At 38.8% G+C, this 18,666-nt stretch overlaps 1 protein-coding gene across 2 annotated transcripts in view; it reads right to left on the reverse strand.

Annotated features, from left to right (window-relative positions):
• The window catches only part of MYPN (myopalladin), a 76,715-nt gene that overhangs the window by 36,153 nt on the left and 21,896 nt on the right, over window positions 1–18,666 (reverse strand). For both annotated transcript variants that reach the window (XM_017746457.1, XM_008642750.2), the window contains exons 2-5: window positions 11,283–12,221; window positions 3,858–4,033; window positions 2,302–2,353; window positions 125–272 (exon numbers count right to left, since the gene is read on the reverse strand). In XM_017746457.1, the coding sequence (XP_017601946.1) occupies window positions 125–272; window positions 2,302–2,353; window positions 3,858–4,033; window positions 11,283–12,220 (1,314 nt within the window). In that variant the 5' untranslated portion in view covers window position 12,221. The remainder of the gene's footprint in view (window positions 1–124; window positions 273–2,301; window positions 2,354–3,857; window positions 4,034–11,282; window positions 12,222–18,666) is intronic.

Genomic DNA, 18,666 nt, shown 5'->3' on the forward strand with positions numbered 1-18,666 from the left:
GCTGAAGTTCAACAGCAAAGCAAACGCCAGAAAATTTGGGGTTCTCAGTCACAAACTGTAGAAGAAATACTTTTTTTAAGAGCTTGCTTTTAGTCCTTGAAATTCACCACATTGTCCCACCTACCTGGCTAACTGGTGTTGACACAGCCTGGACAGGTACAGACACAGACTGAACCACAGCTGATGGTGTCTTGGAAGTTTCTTGATGCTTGGTTGCAGTTCTGACAGCAGGAGATGCTGCATTCACGGAGGTGTTGGCTGGCTTTGGTTTGCTGTGAAATATTAACCGAGAACAAATTCTCTAACTTGAAGCTAGAGCTCTGTGTGTGCCCCTAAGTTATGTCTGTCTCAGTTACATGTCAACCCCAGCCTCACTTCTGGGATTGAATTCCTCTTGACCTAAGCTGATATGTACTCCTCCTAGGTAAAACTGCACTTTGTAAGTCACCCAGCTATCTGGCCACTCTAATATGTCATACTTAGTTCAGCCACACCAAATGCAATAAATGGCCTGTATCAATGCAATTGTGGCTGTTACCAGCTGAGAGTAGCATGAGAAAGCAGTGCTAGTTTCACAGAGGACACTGCTAGTTTCTATTCTGTGAAGAGTGGGCCTATAAGGTAATGAAAATACTATGGTTTGCTTGGATACAGATTCAAAAATTAATTGCTGAAAAATAAAAGAGACATGCTTTCTGACCAACATATCATCAAAGTTGCTATCATCAACTTTGCTAGAGATTGACACCTCTTCACTTTGTGGTTGTTTATATATGGAAATGTAAGAGTTGACCCTTTTAAATTTTATTGCTAGGTGGAATAATGCAGACAGTGAAGAGCTGGTCTTTTTATTCAGTTTGAGGTCCCCCCAGGAAAGCTAGCCTTCAAAACAGAAGAAGCATTACTCAGAGTGAAGATACAACTATTGTGATCACTGATTTCTCTTTCGAACTTCTTTTAGCAGCTGTTCTCGTATTAACTCCCTTCAGTTACCAGTGTTCAGATTCATGTGATGACAACTGGAAGCCAAGCAAAAATGAAGACACGCTTATCATACCCAAACCTGGTCTTTCGTAATGTGATTATTTGAAGACATCCTACTGTGATGTCAAAGCAGCATTCTGAGAAAAAAATTACCTCACAGCTTAATGAGGTAAGTGATTTAAAGATGCCATCATGTGATCAGGATCCTGGTCAACCCTACATTGACACCTAATGACATGAATGTGAAAAAAAAATGCTTGTGACACTTGGACAAGTCTGAGCTAGAATGGAAAACTTCACAATTCATCCTAAAACAATTAGCAGTACATCCCCAGTTTGAGACCTTCTTGATCTTCAGTTTTATAAAAATCCTAACATTTATCAAAGTCCATAAACCAATTCAATCTGGAGTACTTTATGACTTTGAAGTTTAAATTACATACAACAGGTTTTGCTGTCAGCCTGAGGTCTTCAGTCAAATACACTGCAAATATCTTCTCTTTGCATTTTAAAAACTGACATTTGTAATGAGTATAATTCTCCTTAGTGATGGGAAAAAGCCAACAGGGTGCATAAGTCTGTCTAATTAAGGCCTCTTCTATGAAGCACTGGTTGCTTTTGATGTTGAATCTGTACATACAAAGGATTTCAAAATAAAAGACTGAGTATTTTAGCTTTTAACCATTCTGACTTCCTTTCTAATTAATAGAAGGACTTTAATTCTGAAAGAATTTTAACAGCATTGGATCAGGGTCTAAATTATCGGGGAAAAATAAATAAATATTTCCCAGATACCAGATCACATCTGACATTTTTTCTTTTTATAATTAAGTAGTCTTTTATACCATCATTTCAGTTCACTCTAGTACATGTCTATTAATTTCTTTATCTTAAATCTAAATAATCAGTCTCTACCTATATTCTGCCAAAAACCTTATGTATTTTCATGTGAGAAATTGTACTATATTTTTTGTCCAAGTCAGACACTTAAATCAGCATTTAAGTTGGATCTAGGCAAATGGTTTTTGTTTTAGTAAATTCATTTTAGAATTTCAGTCTTTATGGTAACATCTTCTTATATTAATATTTAATACTAAAATTTCAATTCTTAATCAAAAGTTGAGGACTCACAAGCAAACAAATGTGTGTTTGTTCCATCTGTAAAGCAAACAAATGAGCACACAAAATTCAACCCAACCAATCCCAACAAATCCTAAACAGAATAATAAAGTGTTGGAAGCTGCAAACTGAAATGTCTGCACTTGTGGGTTTTTTGACTGTAAGAAATACAGATGATGTAATTGATTTTAAACTTACTGATCCATTTCGTCTTTGATGATTTCACCTTCAGAGTCAGAAGAAGAGATGCCTATGAAAAAAAAATAATTTAGCAGAGGGGTTTTTGGAGTTTCTCTATGAATGATACAAACCTTTATTCGGATTTCTTCTAGACCACTCTATGGATATGTATTATAAAGCTATGCCAAGACAAAAGATCACATTGCAGGGGAAATGAACCAGCATTCCATACTGTGCAAGATACAGAACTGCTGTTGAGATAAGGCAGATTTGGGAGGAGGTGCAACTGAAGTAAGGAAAACAACATCCAAGAGTGAATGAACATCTGGGTGTTCCTTGGTTCTCTTTAAAATGCCTCTATGATTTAATCCATATTTGGTGTTGTGAATCAAGTGAGAGTTTTCTTCTCTCAGATGCCTGATACTATCAGATTAAAAGAAAAAAGATAGAGACCTGGAATGACAGCTATTATTCTCCAGCTAGTGCCTTGTAGCACAGTATGGAGAAGATACTAGCTCGGTTTACTAACAGCTGTCAGTCACTGAGACATTTTACACTTCTGACTCAGCCTTCACTGTGCTTGGAATTTGCATTTTCTCTGCAGTTCCTGCCAGTGAGCATCTCCATCAGCCATGGCTCCCATCCAGCATCCACTGAGTTGGGTAAAAGCAGACCTTGGCCCCTGTTTCAAGAACTTGTAAATCCCTGCCAAGCACAGACATCTCCCATTAATGTCAGGGGCAGTGCAGATACTAAAAAAGGATTCGTCCTTTCACTGTCAGATTAGAGACAGGAAAGAAGAATAACAGCAGAACGAAATTCACCTTTAGGGCAGTGCTTTAATTTATGAATGGTCCCACTGTGGTCAGTGACGGTGCTCATAGCATATTTCTCTGAGAGAAATAGAAAAAAAATCCTATGTGTTTATTTTAAGTTTACAGTCCTGCTAGCACAATAATGGATTCAATCTAAAATCTTCTCCAAGAAAGTGTTAAAGACAAATATAATAAATAGATCACTCTTAGATATAGTAAAAGGCATAAGGAGAAAGAAAAGACACCTAAATCTGCAGGTGTATCTTCTGTTTGATTTACAGCATCTACTGGGCAAGTAGAACGTCAAATTGATGGCATATTTATTTTGGTTACAAGGTCCCAATAAAGAGTTAAGATGAAGCTGTCCTACATTCAATTTGTAGGGACTGTAAAAAAAAAGGGAAAAGGAAGAATAAGAATTAGACATAAATTTTAGTTTCTTATACTTCTGTAGAGTTCCACATACAAAAAATACAAGGTGGCTTCAGAATTGGAATATTTTTAGACTTGGATCTTGCAGTGAGATATATAAAATCTCTGGGAAGTAACACAATAAAATTACATGTAAGTGCTGGTCCCTTGTCTGAAGAGTGTTTTACAGGAAAATAATAAAGGTATTAGTAATGATGAAGAGTGTTGACTCCTGCTATATATTTTTTGTGACAAAACGATGACAGTTAGCAAGCAAGATACATAATTGTATCTTAATCCCATATGACCAATTTCAACAATCAGTTTCTGCAGCACTTCTAAGAGTACCTTCTATGTAAATCTCTGCAGAAGTGGAGTCTGTTCCATAGATGTTGGAAGCAAAGCACGAGTAGCGCCCTGTGTCCTCCTCAAAAGCTTCAACAATAATCAAAGAGTGTCGATCACCTGTCTGGATAATTTGAATGTCTGGTGAGTTTTCAAGCTCCTTCCCTTCACAGTACCACCTACAAGGCAAAAAGAAATTGTTTTTCAATGCAAACTACTTGATAACTAGGATGATAATGTTTGAAGTCTTTCTGATGATAAAATTGGTATGTTTAGCCTGAAGATTCTGACAGAGTACTGCAGGCAAGTATTGAATCAACAGTCATAGGAATAAAATATTGATGATTTTCATAATATTCAATAAAGAGTAAAAGAGCTCTAAATTTGGAACACTGTCAATCCAGCTCTGATTTTCTCTTTAGGTACAATCAGATCTGTGTAGTGGCTTAAAGTGCAGCAAAAAAACCCAGCCCTAAGTTAACAAATTTCCCCCAAACTTGTGTTTCCTAAGTTCATGTTAATTCAAAATGTGACTGAAATTTGTCCTTATTTTGTCATATACTTAACAAAATCTGTTTTTTATAGAAAATGGCATAAGTCTATCCTGAGGTAAGAAAGTTGATCTATTACAATACAGAGGTATTTCCATACAGAAACAGCCAGTGAGACAGCTGCACCAGCAATTCTTTTCTGCACGATATTGCTGTGTTCCTCTTTAAACACTGCTGCATAGCCAAGAATCTACTAGGCTCTTGAGAGCTTTCACACTCCTATCTCAGGCATTCCTAAGTCCCTCAGTATTCAGAAGGGTTGTTTCAGTGGAAAATGCAAGAATGCACACAAAAGGAAAAGCAGCACCTTCACAGACAGCTCTATAGGATGTGTTACTGGCAGTAACCACCGGCTCACTCAGAGCTGGTAGGAGGGGAGAGCAGGCCCATGGCTCTTGCTTGTTACAAGGCAGAACAGAAGCATAAAAAGCAGGTGGGTCTGCAGAAACAGAGTCAAATTAAATCTAGGCTTTATGAAGAAGAAGCAGCACTATGTATCAAGATCCAGAGTTAAATGTTTGAGATAATACTCAGAAATACCTGTAATTATAGATAACTAGCGAAATTTGAAAAGCCAAACTTAAGCGCATTCATTTTCACTGTAACTTTTCTCATAAAGATAGATAGATGGATAGATAGATATAAAATGTCACAAAAATATTTGTATTTTCTTACTGTGACTTTCTTAATTACATGTGATTAGCTAATGCATCTTCTGCATGTGAGGGTGGTCGCTGTCATACTTATTTTTTATTCAATTGATTTAAAAAAAAATTATTAATTGTTTCATCCATCTTATATGGTAACTTGGTAAAAGAACCTGCCAACATTTGAGTGGTACTGCAGAAAATATGATTGTTATAGAAAGTATAAGGATATGTTTTTAAGTAATAAATTGTAATAATTAGTATTTCCTGTCTTACTTCAATACATTTCCATCTCAGATATTTTGGAAAAACATGAATAAATAAATTTGTTTGACCGCTCAATTGCACAACTTTGTAACAACAGTTTGTGCTACAAATTAAGCATGAAGAAAACCCCAAATATATTGAAAAAGAAAAACTCTCTAAACAGTCCATACCAACAGAAACCCAGAATATAACAGAAGTATAATACAGAATTGAGAAAGGAGCCTCAAGAGGTCTCTGAGGTATGAAGGAGTACAGATCTAGCACTTAAATGCTGATTCTGTAGCTAAGCAGAAGACCAGGCCCTGTTTGTGCCCCTCAGTCCAAGCCATCCAACGTGGCTTTCTCAAAACCAACAGGGTATTCCCTGTGTTTCATTCACACCAGAGATGCCCTGAGCTATGTTCTGTCAGTAGACACTCTGCCTAGGACTACACTTTACTCCAGCTAGCTTTCAGCAGCCATTCATGCTCCTTCTCAAAGCTCAGTGGAACTTGTTTAAGATGCAAACAGCATTCTGGCCACTAACCAAGCCCATAGAGCATGCAGCACCTTTAGAAATTGGAGAGCCAGCTGTGCTCATACAAAAGGGAGCAGTAACAGCAGCACATATCCAAGGATGCCAGGTGAGCTGGCACATGTGGAAGGATAAGGAAGAACTCCCTGGGTGTTCTGGCTCAGATTACAGATCTGCCTAACCCAGCGTGCTCTTCTGACAGTGGCCAAAAGCAGACACTGAGGGGAGGGTGTAAGAACAGAGTGAATGTATGCATGTGTGTATATTTACTTATTGCTCTGGAGTGTGTAACCCTCCTCTTTAACTTCTCTCCCAAGGCATGAAGCAGCACTTAAAAATAGTTTTAAAAATGTGAAATCACTGGTCTTAAATCATTACTTATAAACTACTTTTCTCTTAAAGGATTTCATGATCACAGTACCATTACCATTGTTTTCCATAGATTAGAATGTATGGTTCCTTGCTAACATTTATTTTGAAAATATTACTTTTTATTTATGTTATCTTTATTTTTAAACTGTTGGTTTGTGCTTCCATTCAAAATACATTTCCTTTAAAAATAATTATCTTTCTAACTTCTTCTGATTGACTTTTAGTTTTCATATTCTGTCATAGTCCTGTCAGAACCTCTAAAACAAAACCTCTTCAAACAGAATGAACAGCTACATCTATTTTAAACTTTGCCCATAATGGCTTGCCCAAATCTGGAGTTTTCCCCACTAATACTTGGATACAAAGGGGGTTTTTTTGACTGGTTTCCCGGAAGTATCACATTCTCTTTTCTGTTCAGTGCTGTCCTTGCACACATGTAGGGACAGACACCATAGCTCGTAGCTGGCATCCGGAACACAAACATCCAATGTCTGGGATAGATAACAACTCTACCAGGAGCAAGTAGAGGAAATGCTTAGCAGTCCCAAGGGAGAGGTATGGTAATGTGCATTACCGGGTTGATTGAAAATGTCCTTTGACAATTATTAGTGCCTTTTCAAATTCTAGACAAGGGAATTATATAGGATTCCTGCAAGACTGAAAGGAGACATATAAAAAATTCTATCTACAATATGGTTTATTCTACTGTTGTTCTCAAGATCTGCAGTTGGTGATAACTGAAAATGGTCACATTATCAGGAGAGACGGTTCATGCAGTTGTGTGAGTACAGGCACAAATTTGGTATATGAATGTACAAGTTGCCTTTTAGGTGTGTAATTCATGTAGACAACTGTGTACTTTAGGACATGAGTCATGGCACTTACTCATGTCTTTTTATATACCTACCCCATGCCTCTTCCTTATATTGTAGCCTTGTTTTAGCATGTTAGCCTTAGCAGATATGAATAAGGATTAAAGAGAATACCCATGTTCTAGAATTTGATCTCATTTTCAGCAGCATCTTTTCAGAACATTAAAATAACTTGCATAGTACAGTGATATTATATTTTCGTGTCCACTTATATGTGTTTCCTTACTGAAGTGGCACATCGAGCAAAACACATTACACAAAATGCTCTGATACAACTGCCATTAAGGTAGAACTCATTGTGTTACTGATCAGCTTTTTGAATTAACCTGTTTTGTTTGTGCAGAGATACGTCTGTATCACATGCTTTTGTGAGGCACAGTTTAATTTTCCTACAAGCAAATTTAAAAACACCATGTAAGCTAATTTTTATGTTTCTTTTATTAGTATATAAGCAATTTATTCCTTTAGTAGACTCAAAGAGTGAAGCAGGATTGAGTTAATTGTTTTCTTTGCAGTTATTTTTTTCTTTGGTTAGTCCCAAATTTGCAGCAGATTTGCAGCAAATTTGCAGATTTAAAACTTCAGGAATAAACTCCTGTTTCAAACCTGTGTTTAGTTCTCTATGCAGTGTGTTCTGTAGTCAGTATTTTCAGCATAATGTTCAAGTATTTTGAGATTAAGTTGAAAAAAGGAGCATGTTGTGTGAATGTTGTCTCTCTGCAATGCTTATAAATCAAAACCAGTTGTCTCCTGTGAAGTTAAGCTTCATGGAAAACTTTGGTATGGCCATATCTACTCCTTGCTTATTAACATTTGATTTTATACTTACTGTGAAAACGTTGTACATGGTAGCAATGAAATGTCAGTTCCAGGGGGAGTTCTGACATTGAGATATGTGGAATGACTGAAGTAGCAATACTCTCTGTCACTGACATTTCATTCCTGCCATGGATTGCAACGATAGCTTCCTCATGCAAGGGAGGTTCACATTAAGGCAGTGTCATCCCCTGTGCCAAATTCATCCTAGATCTTAATCCATTGACTTGACTGGAGTTGCATGTAAGAGAAGTTTGGCTCTAGACTTTGAGCACTAAAACAGAGAAGTGCTTTCATTGGCAGCCAGGAAGAAAAATCCTGAATAACCTTGCATGGCTTCGGAGTTTCTAAAAATCTGTGATTAGTCGCAGGTCTGGTCTCCTCAAGTAAAGCAGCATAAAATGCACCTTTTGAGCTTTGTATGCCTATGTTAAAGAATGTTTTCATGGAAACCTTATGACATACAGCCTGTTTTTAGAACATTAAATCCTCATGACACTTCCAGGATAGCTGTGTATGCCAAACCATGCAATGTGATTCATCAGTAAAATTAACCTAGGAGTGATGTGCCAAGCAGTTTGGAAAAATGTAGGCACCTCTGAACTTGAGGGAAAAAGGAGTGCTCTCCTCACAGACAGGAGTGAATGTCACACCTACCATTACTCATACAGAAACGGAGCTGTAGAAGGGAGCTTGAGAAGGAGGTCATCAAACACTTTGGAAATAAGCTACACATTTCTCTCAAAGGCTTATTTCTAACCCGCAGTACAGAGTAAAGCAATCAGCAGTAAATGTACTAGTGCTCTTTAATAGCGAGCTAAGGTTTGAGCTAACTGGAAGCACACATCCTGTGGTTTCAGTCCTTGTCTCTTCTGTGACACTGCATTCAGCTGATGATACTGAAAAATGGGTAACTTTTCACCCAAAATTCTAGATAGGTTGGCTTCACGAGCTTCCTCTGAGTTGTGGGCTTCTTACGTTAAGGCTTAAGTTACCTTACAAAGCAATTGGACAGGTCTTTCTGTATTCAGCCAAGAGGACTTAGCTTTCCATATACTGGTATTTCAAATCTGTTCCTCATTCTTCTCTGGCTCCACCATCCAGTTTTCTGTCCCTCAGTGAGCCCTCATGCTTGACAGTTACCTACCACACCTGTAATGCTTTATCACTGCCATGATTTGGTAATTTGATAAGTTATCAAAATGGTATTTTGACCCTGATCCATCATGAATGTCATTTACACCACCTTTAACATCAATTTGGTTTAGTACTATCTTGCTTTCAAACGTGGTATCTGCCCTTCATATTTTCCAGTCCTTTCTATCCCTGTGATCAGCTTCTTTCTAAATATCCTGTCTCTAATTTCTCTCTTATAATCCCCATTACATCAGTTTAACCATCGGATTGCTCCTAGTGTTGACTGATTAACTACGCTACAGAGCTTGCTGAATCTTGTTCTTGTTTCACAATGCTCTTGGTTCCCACAGTACAACTTCCACTTCGTAATTTTATTTAATATATGCATTTATAAGTCACTTGGGATCCCTTTCTGTGGTTAGGAAGTCCATTTTAAGTCAAAGGTCATTAAGCTTTCATTCATCAGTTGCTACCTTGCCAGTCAGTCCTTTCCTGGGAGTGCTGATTTTTTTATTTCTCTAACCTATCTATTAGAATCCTTCTCTCCTTGCCCAGCTCCACAGACATTGAACTAACTCACCATAAACTTTGGAAAACTCGTACCCTCCAAGCAAGATGTTTGCCAGTTCTGAGTACAGTTCTGCTCACAGTTCCACAACTATGGTCAACAGGATGCCTCCTTCACTCTTTTGGAAGCTTTGCACAGCAGATCAAAGGTAGGGATTATTTTTAGGGAAAAAATGCTGTGTTCTTCTGGTCCTCATGATTAATGGAACACAAACCCCAAAGTACATTCTGTTTTCTGGTTTCCTTGTGCTGTAGCAGTGACTAACAAGGCCATGATCACTGGAAGCATGTGAATATTTATCACTCAGTTAAGTGACAATTTTTACACCCTCTTAGTGTTACTTCTACACATTGGTGGAGTTGAAAGAATCTTGGATGAACATGACAAAGCTTTGTTAATAAATAATTATGATCAGAAAACTGTTCAAGGAGCTAACATTCCCAGCTTTCTCCTTAATATAGCACGTACATACACACACAAACACAAGGGAGAGAGAGTTCAGAGTTCCTCCCTTGTGACTTACCTTCTATTTTTTAGTTTAAATGGGAAACTGGAAGCTGAGCCTGATCTTTTTCTTGAGCTTGGGACTAATTTTCCCTAGGGGACTTCTTTCTCCCTATCCCTAATTCCCTATATCTGATGGATGCTTATTCTATAGAAGTGTAGCAGCTCCTGTACTGAATGGCATTCACAAAAGTAGCTTATTTAATTAATCAAAATGAACTAAATCAAATGTTGCAATAGAAATGTCAGTTAAAAAGCTTCAGTTTTGTTGGGACAAAAATTAACCCAAGTTATAAAGATATCTGTCATCCATTTCTGTGGAATCAAGTGATTCCTGAATTGGGTGTACAGGCATTCTGCTCATCCCTGGATACTCTGTAGGATGAGCCATCATTCCTGGGTTCTCCAATCTGCCCTTGCGAGGGTTCTGTGACTTTATAGTATCAGCTTCTAATTCTGACTTAGAACTTTAGATGATTGTTAAACACCTAAACTTGGATGGCATGAACACCTTGTCACTTTTAAGCATGTCAACAGCACGAACATGACTGCTGGTATAAGGACAGTGCTGTGGCCTTCTGGAGAAATACCTAAACTGAACATTGTGTGTTGGAGTACGGTCTATAAACAATCATTTCAGTGTTCACCTGTTCTGAATACGAAGAAAACCAGATTGAGTTTGTGTACAGGTCCAGATACATAAGAGAAGATGATTTCACTTGTTGTCTTTGCATTATAAGCTATGAATGATGAAAGGGGAAAAAATATTTCTCGTGTCCAGGGATCCTACTGACATTTTTATTATCCAAAGGATTTATCAAGGCAAATGCCTGGAGAAATAAGTCTCAAAGCCTTTATAAGCAAGAGAAGTGTTCAGAGAGTGTTGCAAATATCTAGGGGATGATGATATTTCCTGTTTGTTTTCTGTAAAAAAACCCCTGAATTTCTGGCACTGTTTTCTATTTTACTCAGACTCCTCTACAAGTTTAAGGGCTGAACACAATACAACATTTGTAATGGCATAAGCTTCACCAAGGGAATGCCTCAAAACTGTTAATTAAAGCAGTGGGTTTAGACATGAAGCATAGTAGAAATAATATTCTTCCCAAACAACGTATTTCCTGCCTGCACACACCTACCATGACAGAAATACAAAATGACAAGTGCAGAATATGTTTACCTGACTTCAGGTGCTGGGATTCCTACCACAATGCAGTCCAATTGCACTTTGGATCCTTCAGGAACTTCCCTGCTCTTCAATTTTTGAGTAAAGCGCGGTGGTTGTCCAATGGGCTCATCAGAATATACAGATGCAGATTCTGACTCTGTTTTCAGCTCTGCACTTGTTAATTGACTGATAGATTCCAGGTTTGCAGCCTGTTGATCATCTGTTTGTTCAAATGTTTTCTCTGCTTTGTTTTCCAAGTCTTGACGTGTTGGAATGGAAAGCCTTTCTCTGTTTTCTGATGTGAGAGACAGGCCAGAGCTACCTTTTTGAGCAGACTTATTCTTAGAATCAATTTTGCTCTTGTAGTTTTTGCATGTTCGGGGTCTTATTCTTTCAGAGTTGTGAGCTTTGAAAAGTGAGGAGAGCTCCTCAATGAAATCTGCCGCCTTGTTTAGGAATTCCTTTTTGGATTCTGATTCAGAAGGCAGGTGGTGTTTCTTTAGATCTTGAGAGCTCCCTTTGGACCCCTTTGTGTTTCTGACATGTTCCTGGCAAAAGTTGGAGTGCAGGCCATTGTCTGATGTTTTCAAAGCTGTAGACTGGGCCATTTGTTTGTGTTTTCCTGTGTTGTTCAGCTGATCTGGGGGGTGCTGTGAATGTGCCTGAAGCTCATCCTGTTTAGTTTCCAGCGGATTCTGACCAATAGCTTGTCTTGCCAGGTTTACACTTTCATCAAGCTCTTCTTGGCTCAAAAAGGCAGAGAGATCTGGAAGGTCATCTTGGGCAGCTACCTCATCTGAATCACCAGAAGCATTGCCATAGTGGAAATTATGAGAAACTGGCTCTGATATGCTTCTTTCACTCTTCCCTTGATGCTTAGTTTCTGCTAAATAACTCTCCCTCAGAAGCTGAGATATTGAAGTTGAGGTTTCTAAACTGTCGTCTTGCATGCTGCCAACAAAAAGGACAAATAGGACCACGCCTTATCAACAGCAATTTTTTTGACTGAACACAGTAAACAGGCTTCTGAACATTCTCAAACTGCATCTGTGTGCTGAATACTTGTAAGTACTTGTGATACTTGAAGCATAAGGATGGCCTAGTGTTAAAGGCCTGCTTCTGCACATCCTACCAGATACTGTTGTCTTTACCCAGTAAAGTTCATCTTTTATCACCTTCTACTGTCGATAGCCTCACATAAAGTAACTGCAAGTGTGGTATTTTCTACTCTGTTCTAGGCAAAACTTCAACTACAGAGCTATCAATTGAGTTTCAATGTCAAATCTTCATCATTGTTGATGTGCGTTTCTTAGCTAAGAAACAATCTCATCAGATGGATTAAGTGTTGGATATTACAGGGACTGAAAGTTGTTTGGAATAACTACTTTTAAATGAAGTAAATTTAGCTTGAAAAGCACTGAAGTAGTAAGTAAATGAACCCTCAAAATCATATGAGGGATGTGAGGAGGAAGGAGAAAGAACAAAAATATTCTATAATGACAATGTTTCATGCATTATAGGAAGTTATAATGGTGCTAAATGTTCCATAGCTTCATAAATTCAGCATTATTTCTAATAAGCTATTTAAAGTAAGTAGAGAACTATGTCATTATTTGATGCAAACATAATTGGTACTACAGGGCTTTCAGAATCATGATCTTAGGTCATCCTGATTCTGAAAAAATGTACCATATGAGATGAGAGTTATCAGAAAGCCCATACTTAACCTGCATGCCTGAAAAGCAAAGCTAAAGCATCCCTTTAGATCCTTAAGCAAGTATAACTGTGTGACGTTCTCCCTTTTATTTACACAAGAGCCATGATGAGTGCAGAGGGATTCAGACATCCTGTTAACACACTCATCTTCTGGTGGCCTAAATATGAAGACAAATAACTGGTCTTTACCCCATTCAGAGAGCTGATCCTCACAGATACTGAGACAAGTGCGTGACTGTTTACTGGATCTGTCTCTCAGACTATGCAGTGCTCACTGTCTCCCTCCTACTTCATTTATGGTGTGGCAAATCTTGCTGCAGTGGTTTCAGGTATTCCTACCCCAAGGTGTCTGGTTTGTCACACTGCAGAAAGTTCGGTTCCTGTCATGGCATCAAGAGAAGAGAACATCCATGCCCTAGAGTTGGCCATCTCCATTCACAGCCTTGTGTAACAGCTGAAGCTGCCAGGGAAAGAAAAGTTAGAAAGGCATCTCTGCTGTGAAAGACTTTGGGCTTTTCTAGTTCAATTGTTCCTGGAAAAGGGCTTGTGAAGAACAAATGAAGTGGTAATGTCTTGTACTACTGAAGTATTTCCTCCTGGAATGTGAGTGGCAGCCCTTATTCCTTATTTACAAAAAGGAAGGTTTCTATTTAAACTGTTTATATTCTTCTTCAATGAATGAACATACAGCTGTCATAATCTGATGTGCATTTTGAGATCCCTCTGCTTGAGGCAAAATTTGTTATACTGAAATCCTTTTTCTTACATAAATATTTGTAATTTTAGGTTTATTGATTTTGCTTTATTTTCATAATTTGAAACAAAGAAAATCACTTAACGCTACAGAGGCACCCAATCAAAATATTGCTAAGTTTGTGCCTGTACAAAGAATGAGAAATAAAATGCCATATAAATTGTAGGCTTCTAAGCACCCAGTCAAGTCCCTGCAGCTGAGCCAGGGTCTGTAATACTAATTGAACATTTGGCATTAAATTATCTGGCGCAGTGTTTCAGTGAAGCTGTGGCACATAGAGAACGCTGATTTGGGAAGCCCATGTGAGATAATATTGTGAGCTGTTTCATGACTGGGCAGAGTTTGTAATTTAACCTCTTAAGAGTACAAAGAGATCTCCATGAGGCTTTAAGTTCCTGTTCAGTGGAAACTGCTTTTGCTTGCTCAGCTTTCACGTCTTGGGCAGCTGTGCCACCTTTGTGAAGCTGAACGTGTTTAAGGGGCTCTCTCCGCTTGTTTATGTGCTGATCGCATACTATGTGCAGTAAAGGTCACAGCTAAAGCTACAGTTTCAACTTCCAAGAGTTTAAATACATTCTAACATAAGGACTTTACAGACTGACAGACAGAGCTGTCCCGTGAATGAACTGCAGCCCTTGGGCCTGCTCCCCACGGGCCACTTTCTATCTGCTTAAAAGCTGAAGGGGTGAGGCAGCGCCATCACCAGCTCCTTCCTCTGCCTCGGGAGGGTGACTGAGTCTGCAAAACCAGAGCCGTATGTGCCTCAGCAGGATGTCACAGCTCTGGAGGGATGCAGCTCCACACTGACCTCTCCACGGGTGGCTCTGGCTGAATTAGAACATCCAGCTCTTTGTAGCTTTACAGGACACAGTGGAAGGCTGGAGAAGTGTGTATTTTACAAGGTGGCAAAATTTAGCTTGCTGCATTTCTTGGCCACTCTTTCTGCAGCATTTCAGAATGGCACATCTTCATCTCAGTGACTCTAAAGGTCATCAGAGCTGAAAAAAGATGATGCAGCTCTTTAGAGAGCACTGGACACTCTAAGGAAGAAAGGCAAGTAGAGAAGGAATATAGTGTAATCAAAACCTGCCGGAGTCAAATGAACTTGAAGAACTCCTGTAATGATTTTGTCTAAAGAGTATATGAAATTATCTGACTGAGACTATTCAGGGTTTCATTTTCCTCTGTTGCACAGACATTGCTTGATTTTCTCATGTAAGTGCTGTTTGTTTCAACAGAAGTTGTTAATCACAGTGCAGCTTTTCTGCAGGAAACCATAGTAAAGCAACTGTGTGTTCAGTATGGTTATTTGAGACTGTTCTGGGTATATTTGAGACTTTGTTCTTGCATGTCTTCTATTCATCTTTTGATGAATTGAAAGCATTGAAACATGAAAGAAATAATTTCTGCTGATTTGCTTAAGGAGTATTACTGCAATATAAGGAGCTACTCTCAAAGATGTGTTTAGATTGGCACATAGTTTTATAATTCTAGCTTGAAAAACCCTAGTGAGGAAGGCACTGTCTGATAGTGAAAGGAGGAAAACAAACAGTTCCCCAGCAAAGGACCTGGAACAACTTCCTTCCTTCTGCCTATTGGAGCAGAAGAGGTAGAAGGGAGCAGAGTTCTCTTTCTGGAGTTGGGAAGCAAGATATTAATGAGAACGAATCTGATGCCAAATTCTTAATACTTAGAGAGCCATCACCTTTCTTTAGAGCTCATCCAGGGTCAGAATTTTACCTAACTTTATCTAATTTTATCTAACTATTCTCTATTTTCAGCTTGTGTAGAAGATGACTTTTTAATCTATTTTTAGTAATGCAGTAGTTGGGTTCTAGTCAAATGTAGCACTTTGAGGCAGTGCTTGTCTACTGAAGTTTTAAAGTATTTTGAATTATGTGATATTTATAATTTAACAGAAAATGTTAAGTTTCAGCAAATGTTGCTGTGAGGCTCCTGGGCAATCCCATTACAGTTATTAATTTTGCCTTGCTTATGCTTTGAGAGATGTCCAGTTTGTTGTGTTTGGTTTTTTGGTTTTTTTTTTTCTGTGAAGAACTGTGCTAATTGTATTGTAGTTGCAGATGTCTCTGTTGAGCAGATAAGTGCAGATAACTCTGCAGATAACTCTGTTGAGCCGGCAGTAAGAAGGACAAACTGAAAGCACAGTAGGCAGCAATCTGTGGTGGCAATGAAAGCACCAATAATTTTGCTGACTGAAAAAGTGTTGTAATGAACCTGTATCAAGGGCAGGAATTGCATTGCTGGTTACAAATAATGTCTCTAAACTGGTGTTATTTAGGGGGGAAATGGGGTGACTGATGCCAGCAGCCTGCAGTTCTCTACTCTTGACTGGTTCATTACCTACAGCACCAAACCAGAGTGCCAAGGGCAACATCTTTGGCTTTCCTGGGACACCAACAGCAGTGACCTTGGGCACCTGCTAGCTTGAAAGGCACCAGAGGATGCCATGAACAAAACTGACTCCATTAATTCCTTCACTCTGCTAATTCAGTTTCCATTAACCAACTAATTGAACAAGCTTTGAGTTTCCAAGAGCCTATGGCTATGGCAATGTTCTCTTATTAGCCAAGTGATCTTTAGGATTAAATATTCACAAAGGTAGAATTAGTTTCCACAGTTTTGGCAGTGGCTTGAAAATCTTTACGTGGAAGGGAGGAAGATTGCACCACAGAGGTCTTGCATAGTGTGACAGCAAACACTTTCATTTCCTCTTGTTGAAGGTTTGTTAGATTCATTCCTGAGTCACCACTGAAAGAATCTGATCTTTTCCTACAGAAACAGCAGTAGTGAAATCTCAGCAAAGTTGAAGGGAATCCCAGATATATCTGATATAGCTCTGTTTTATTTGTTGAGAACAGCTTCTAATACTTGATGCCCTAGAGATAATTTTTCAAACTCTCCTTCTCTGTCAGAATAAACAATTAGCAGATTCAATGCAAAAAGCATTTGAACATATTCTTTGGCTTTCAAAACTTAAAAAGAGAAATTTTAGTCAGTAAATGTTATTTCTGTCTTAGCTTTTCAAGCTCCTATTACTTCTGTTGCGAGTGCTTTTTCGTGAAACCCCAGCATCAGAGCAGCAAGTAAACTGCTGCTTCTGCTCTGCAGAGAGGCACCTTTGTGGCCTTTACACAGCAAGACTCTGCATACCCAGCACCTCAGTGTGGAAACTGGAAAATTTAGACATTGTTAGAGGCTATATCCACTTCATGATGAATTTAATTGCACATAAATGGCATTTACCCATGGACTGTTGAACACTAACATTTATGGGGGTGTTCCAACTGTATGATTGCAGCTATGAAAAACAAGGTAAGAGTTGACACAAGCGATCTGTCTTGCAGACGTTGGAGGATCACAGTCACATTCTCGTGTGCTTGCAGGAATTCTCACTTAGCAGTTGCCATTGTCACCGTTTCTGGTACTGCCTGTTGACAAGCTGTGGCTGCTGCAAGACAGACGTTGAGACTCCAGATACAGGAAAGGTTAGGCTGGAGTAGAGGACTGAGGTTAGCAGTTCTGTGTGTTTGGGGGTGTGTGTATGCAATATTTTTAAAATAGTGTTTAGAAAACTGTGTACAAGAAGGTGGTTTACTTTCCTGTTTTAGACACATTAGTGACTTTGAATTCCATTCCTTGTAACGAGTCAGATAACTAAACTCCCATTTCCAAGTAATGTAATTAAATATAGAAAATAGAGGCTCAGGGGTATAACAAATTCTCATGGAAACAAAATCCCTCAGAAATGGGATGGGATAAATCCTCTCTCCAAGTTATTCTGCAGCAGACACTGCAAGAGCCCTGTGTGTACTTGGAGTCATGCCCTGGCCCATGACCTCACTGTTACAGTATTAGACACCCTAAGCAGGAGGAAATACTCTGCTTCAAGGGAAAAGCACATTAAGAGCTCTCCAACTTTTTCAACATTTCCTTCATACTCTCATATAATGAAAAGACCTTTTATTCTTCACTCTGATCACAAAAAGTCTTCATTTTTTCATAATTAATATTGTCCCTTAGTAGTTCTCAAAATGAGAACCAAGACCCTTTATCCCATGTCTCAAGTTCTCTTTTCCTCCTCAGTGCATCTCCTTGAACTGCAAGCCAACAATATCTTGAAGAAACAACATCAATTGGAAACAAATAAATTTCAGCTGATTTTTAAATTAGGCGGTCAGAAAGGAAGACAGGTGATGGCTGTCTTTGAGGCCTGCCTGGGGTGCTTCTCCATCCTCCTCTCCCAATGATCTCTGCAGCCAGATATCAGGACAAGTTCCGAGTGTACTTCAAGCACTCACAATGTAGAACAAGTTTTTATTGATTCAAGTAATGTATATGGTCCTCTTTCCTTCAAGGATTGCCCATATGAGAAGAAGTTTATATGAAGGCCAAAAAAAGATGCAGCAGAGATCCACAATCTGATGCTGAATGCACATATGGAAGTCCTCAATGAAAATATAACTAACAGGCAATAATATTCATTTGTCCTGGTGCAAACACAGACACACCAGTCTGCATACCTTTTTTCATGGCTAAAACTGCAAATATGTTTTCATGGATTGTGGACCAAATGATTTAAACTCAGTCATTTCTGTGAGTCCTGCTGGCAGTACGTGTGAGCAGTGCAGAAATCCACAAATGCGTGTGCTTGAGGACTACTGTGGTGTTTTAGCTTGGGACTGAACCTACAGCTTAGCTCTCAGTGTTCAAAGGGATTGGACGGGCTCAGTCTAGACTGACAAATTACAGCACTGCACTGGAACTGTAATGAGAATTTGCACAACTTAAAATGCTGAGCAAAAGTCTCTATTCTACCCCTGTGTGTATAAGTGGCACCAGTGTGAGGGACTCACACACGAGTATCAATGACTGCACAACTGACAGCTTGTGTAGCCAGACTGA

The sequence above is a fragment of the Corvus brachyrhynchos genome, unplaced genomic scaffold (assembly GCF_000691975.1).
Source record: "Corvus brachyrhynchos isolate BGI_N302 unplaced genomic scaffold, ASM69197v1 scaffold279, whole genome shotgun sequence".
NCBI lineage: Eukaryota > Metazoa > Chordata > Aves > Passeriformes > Corvidae > Corvus > Corvus brachyrhynchos.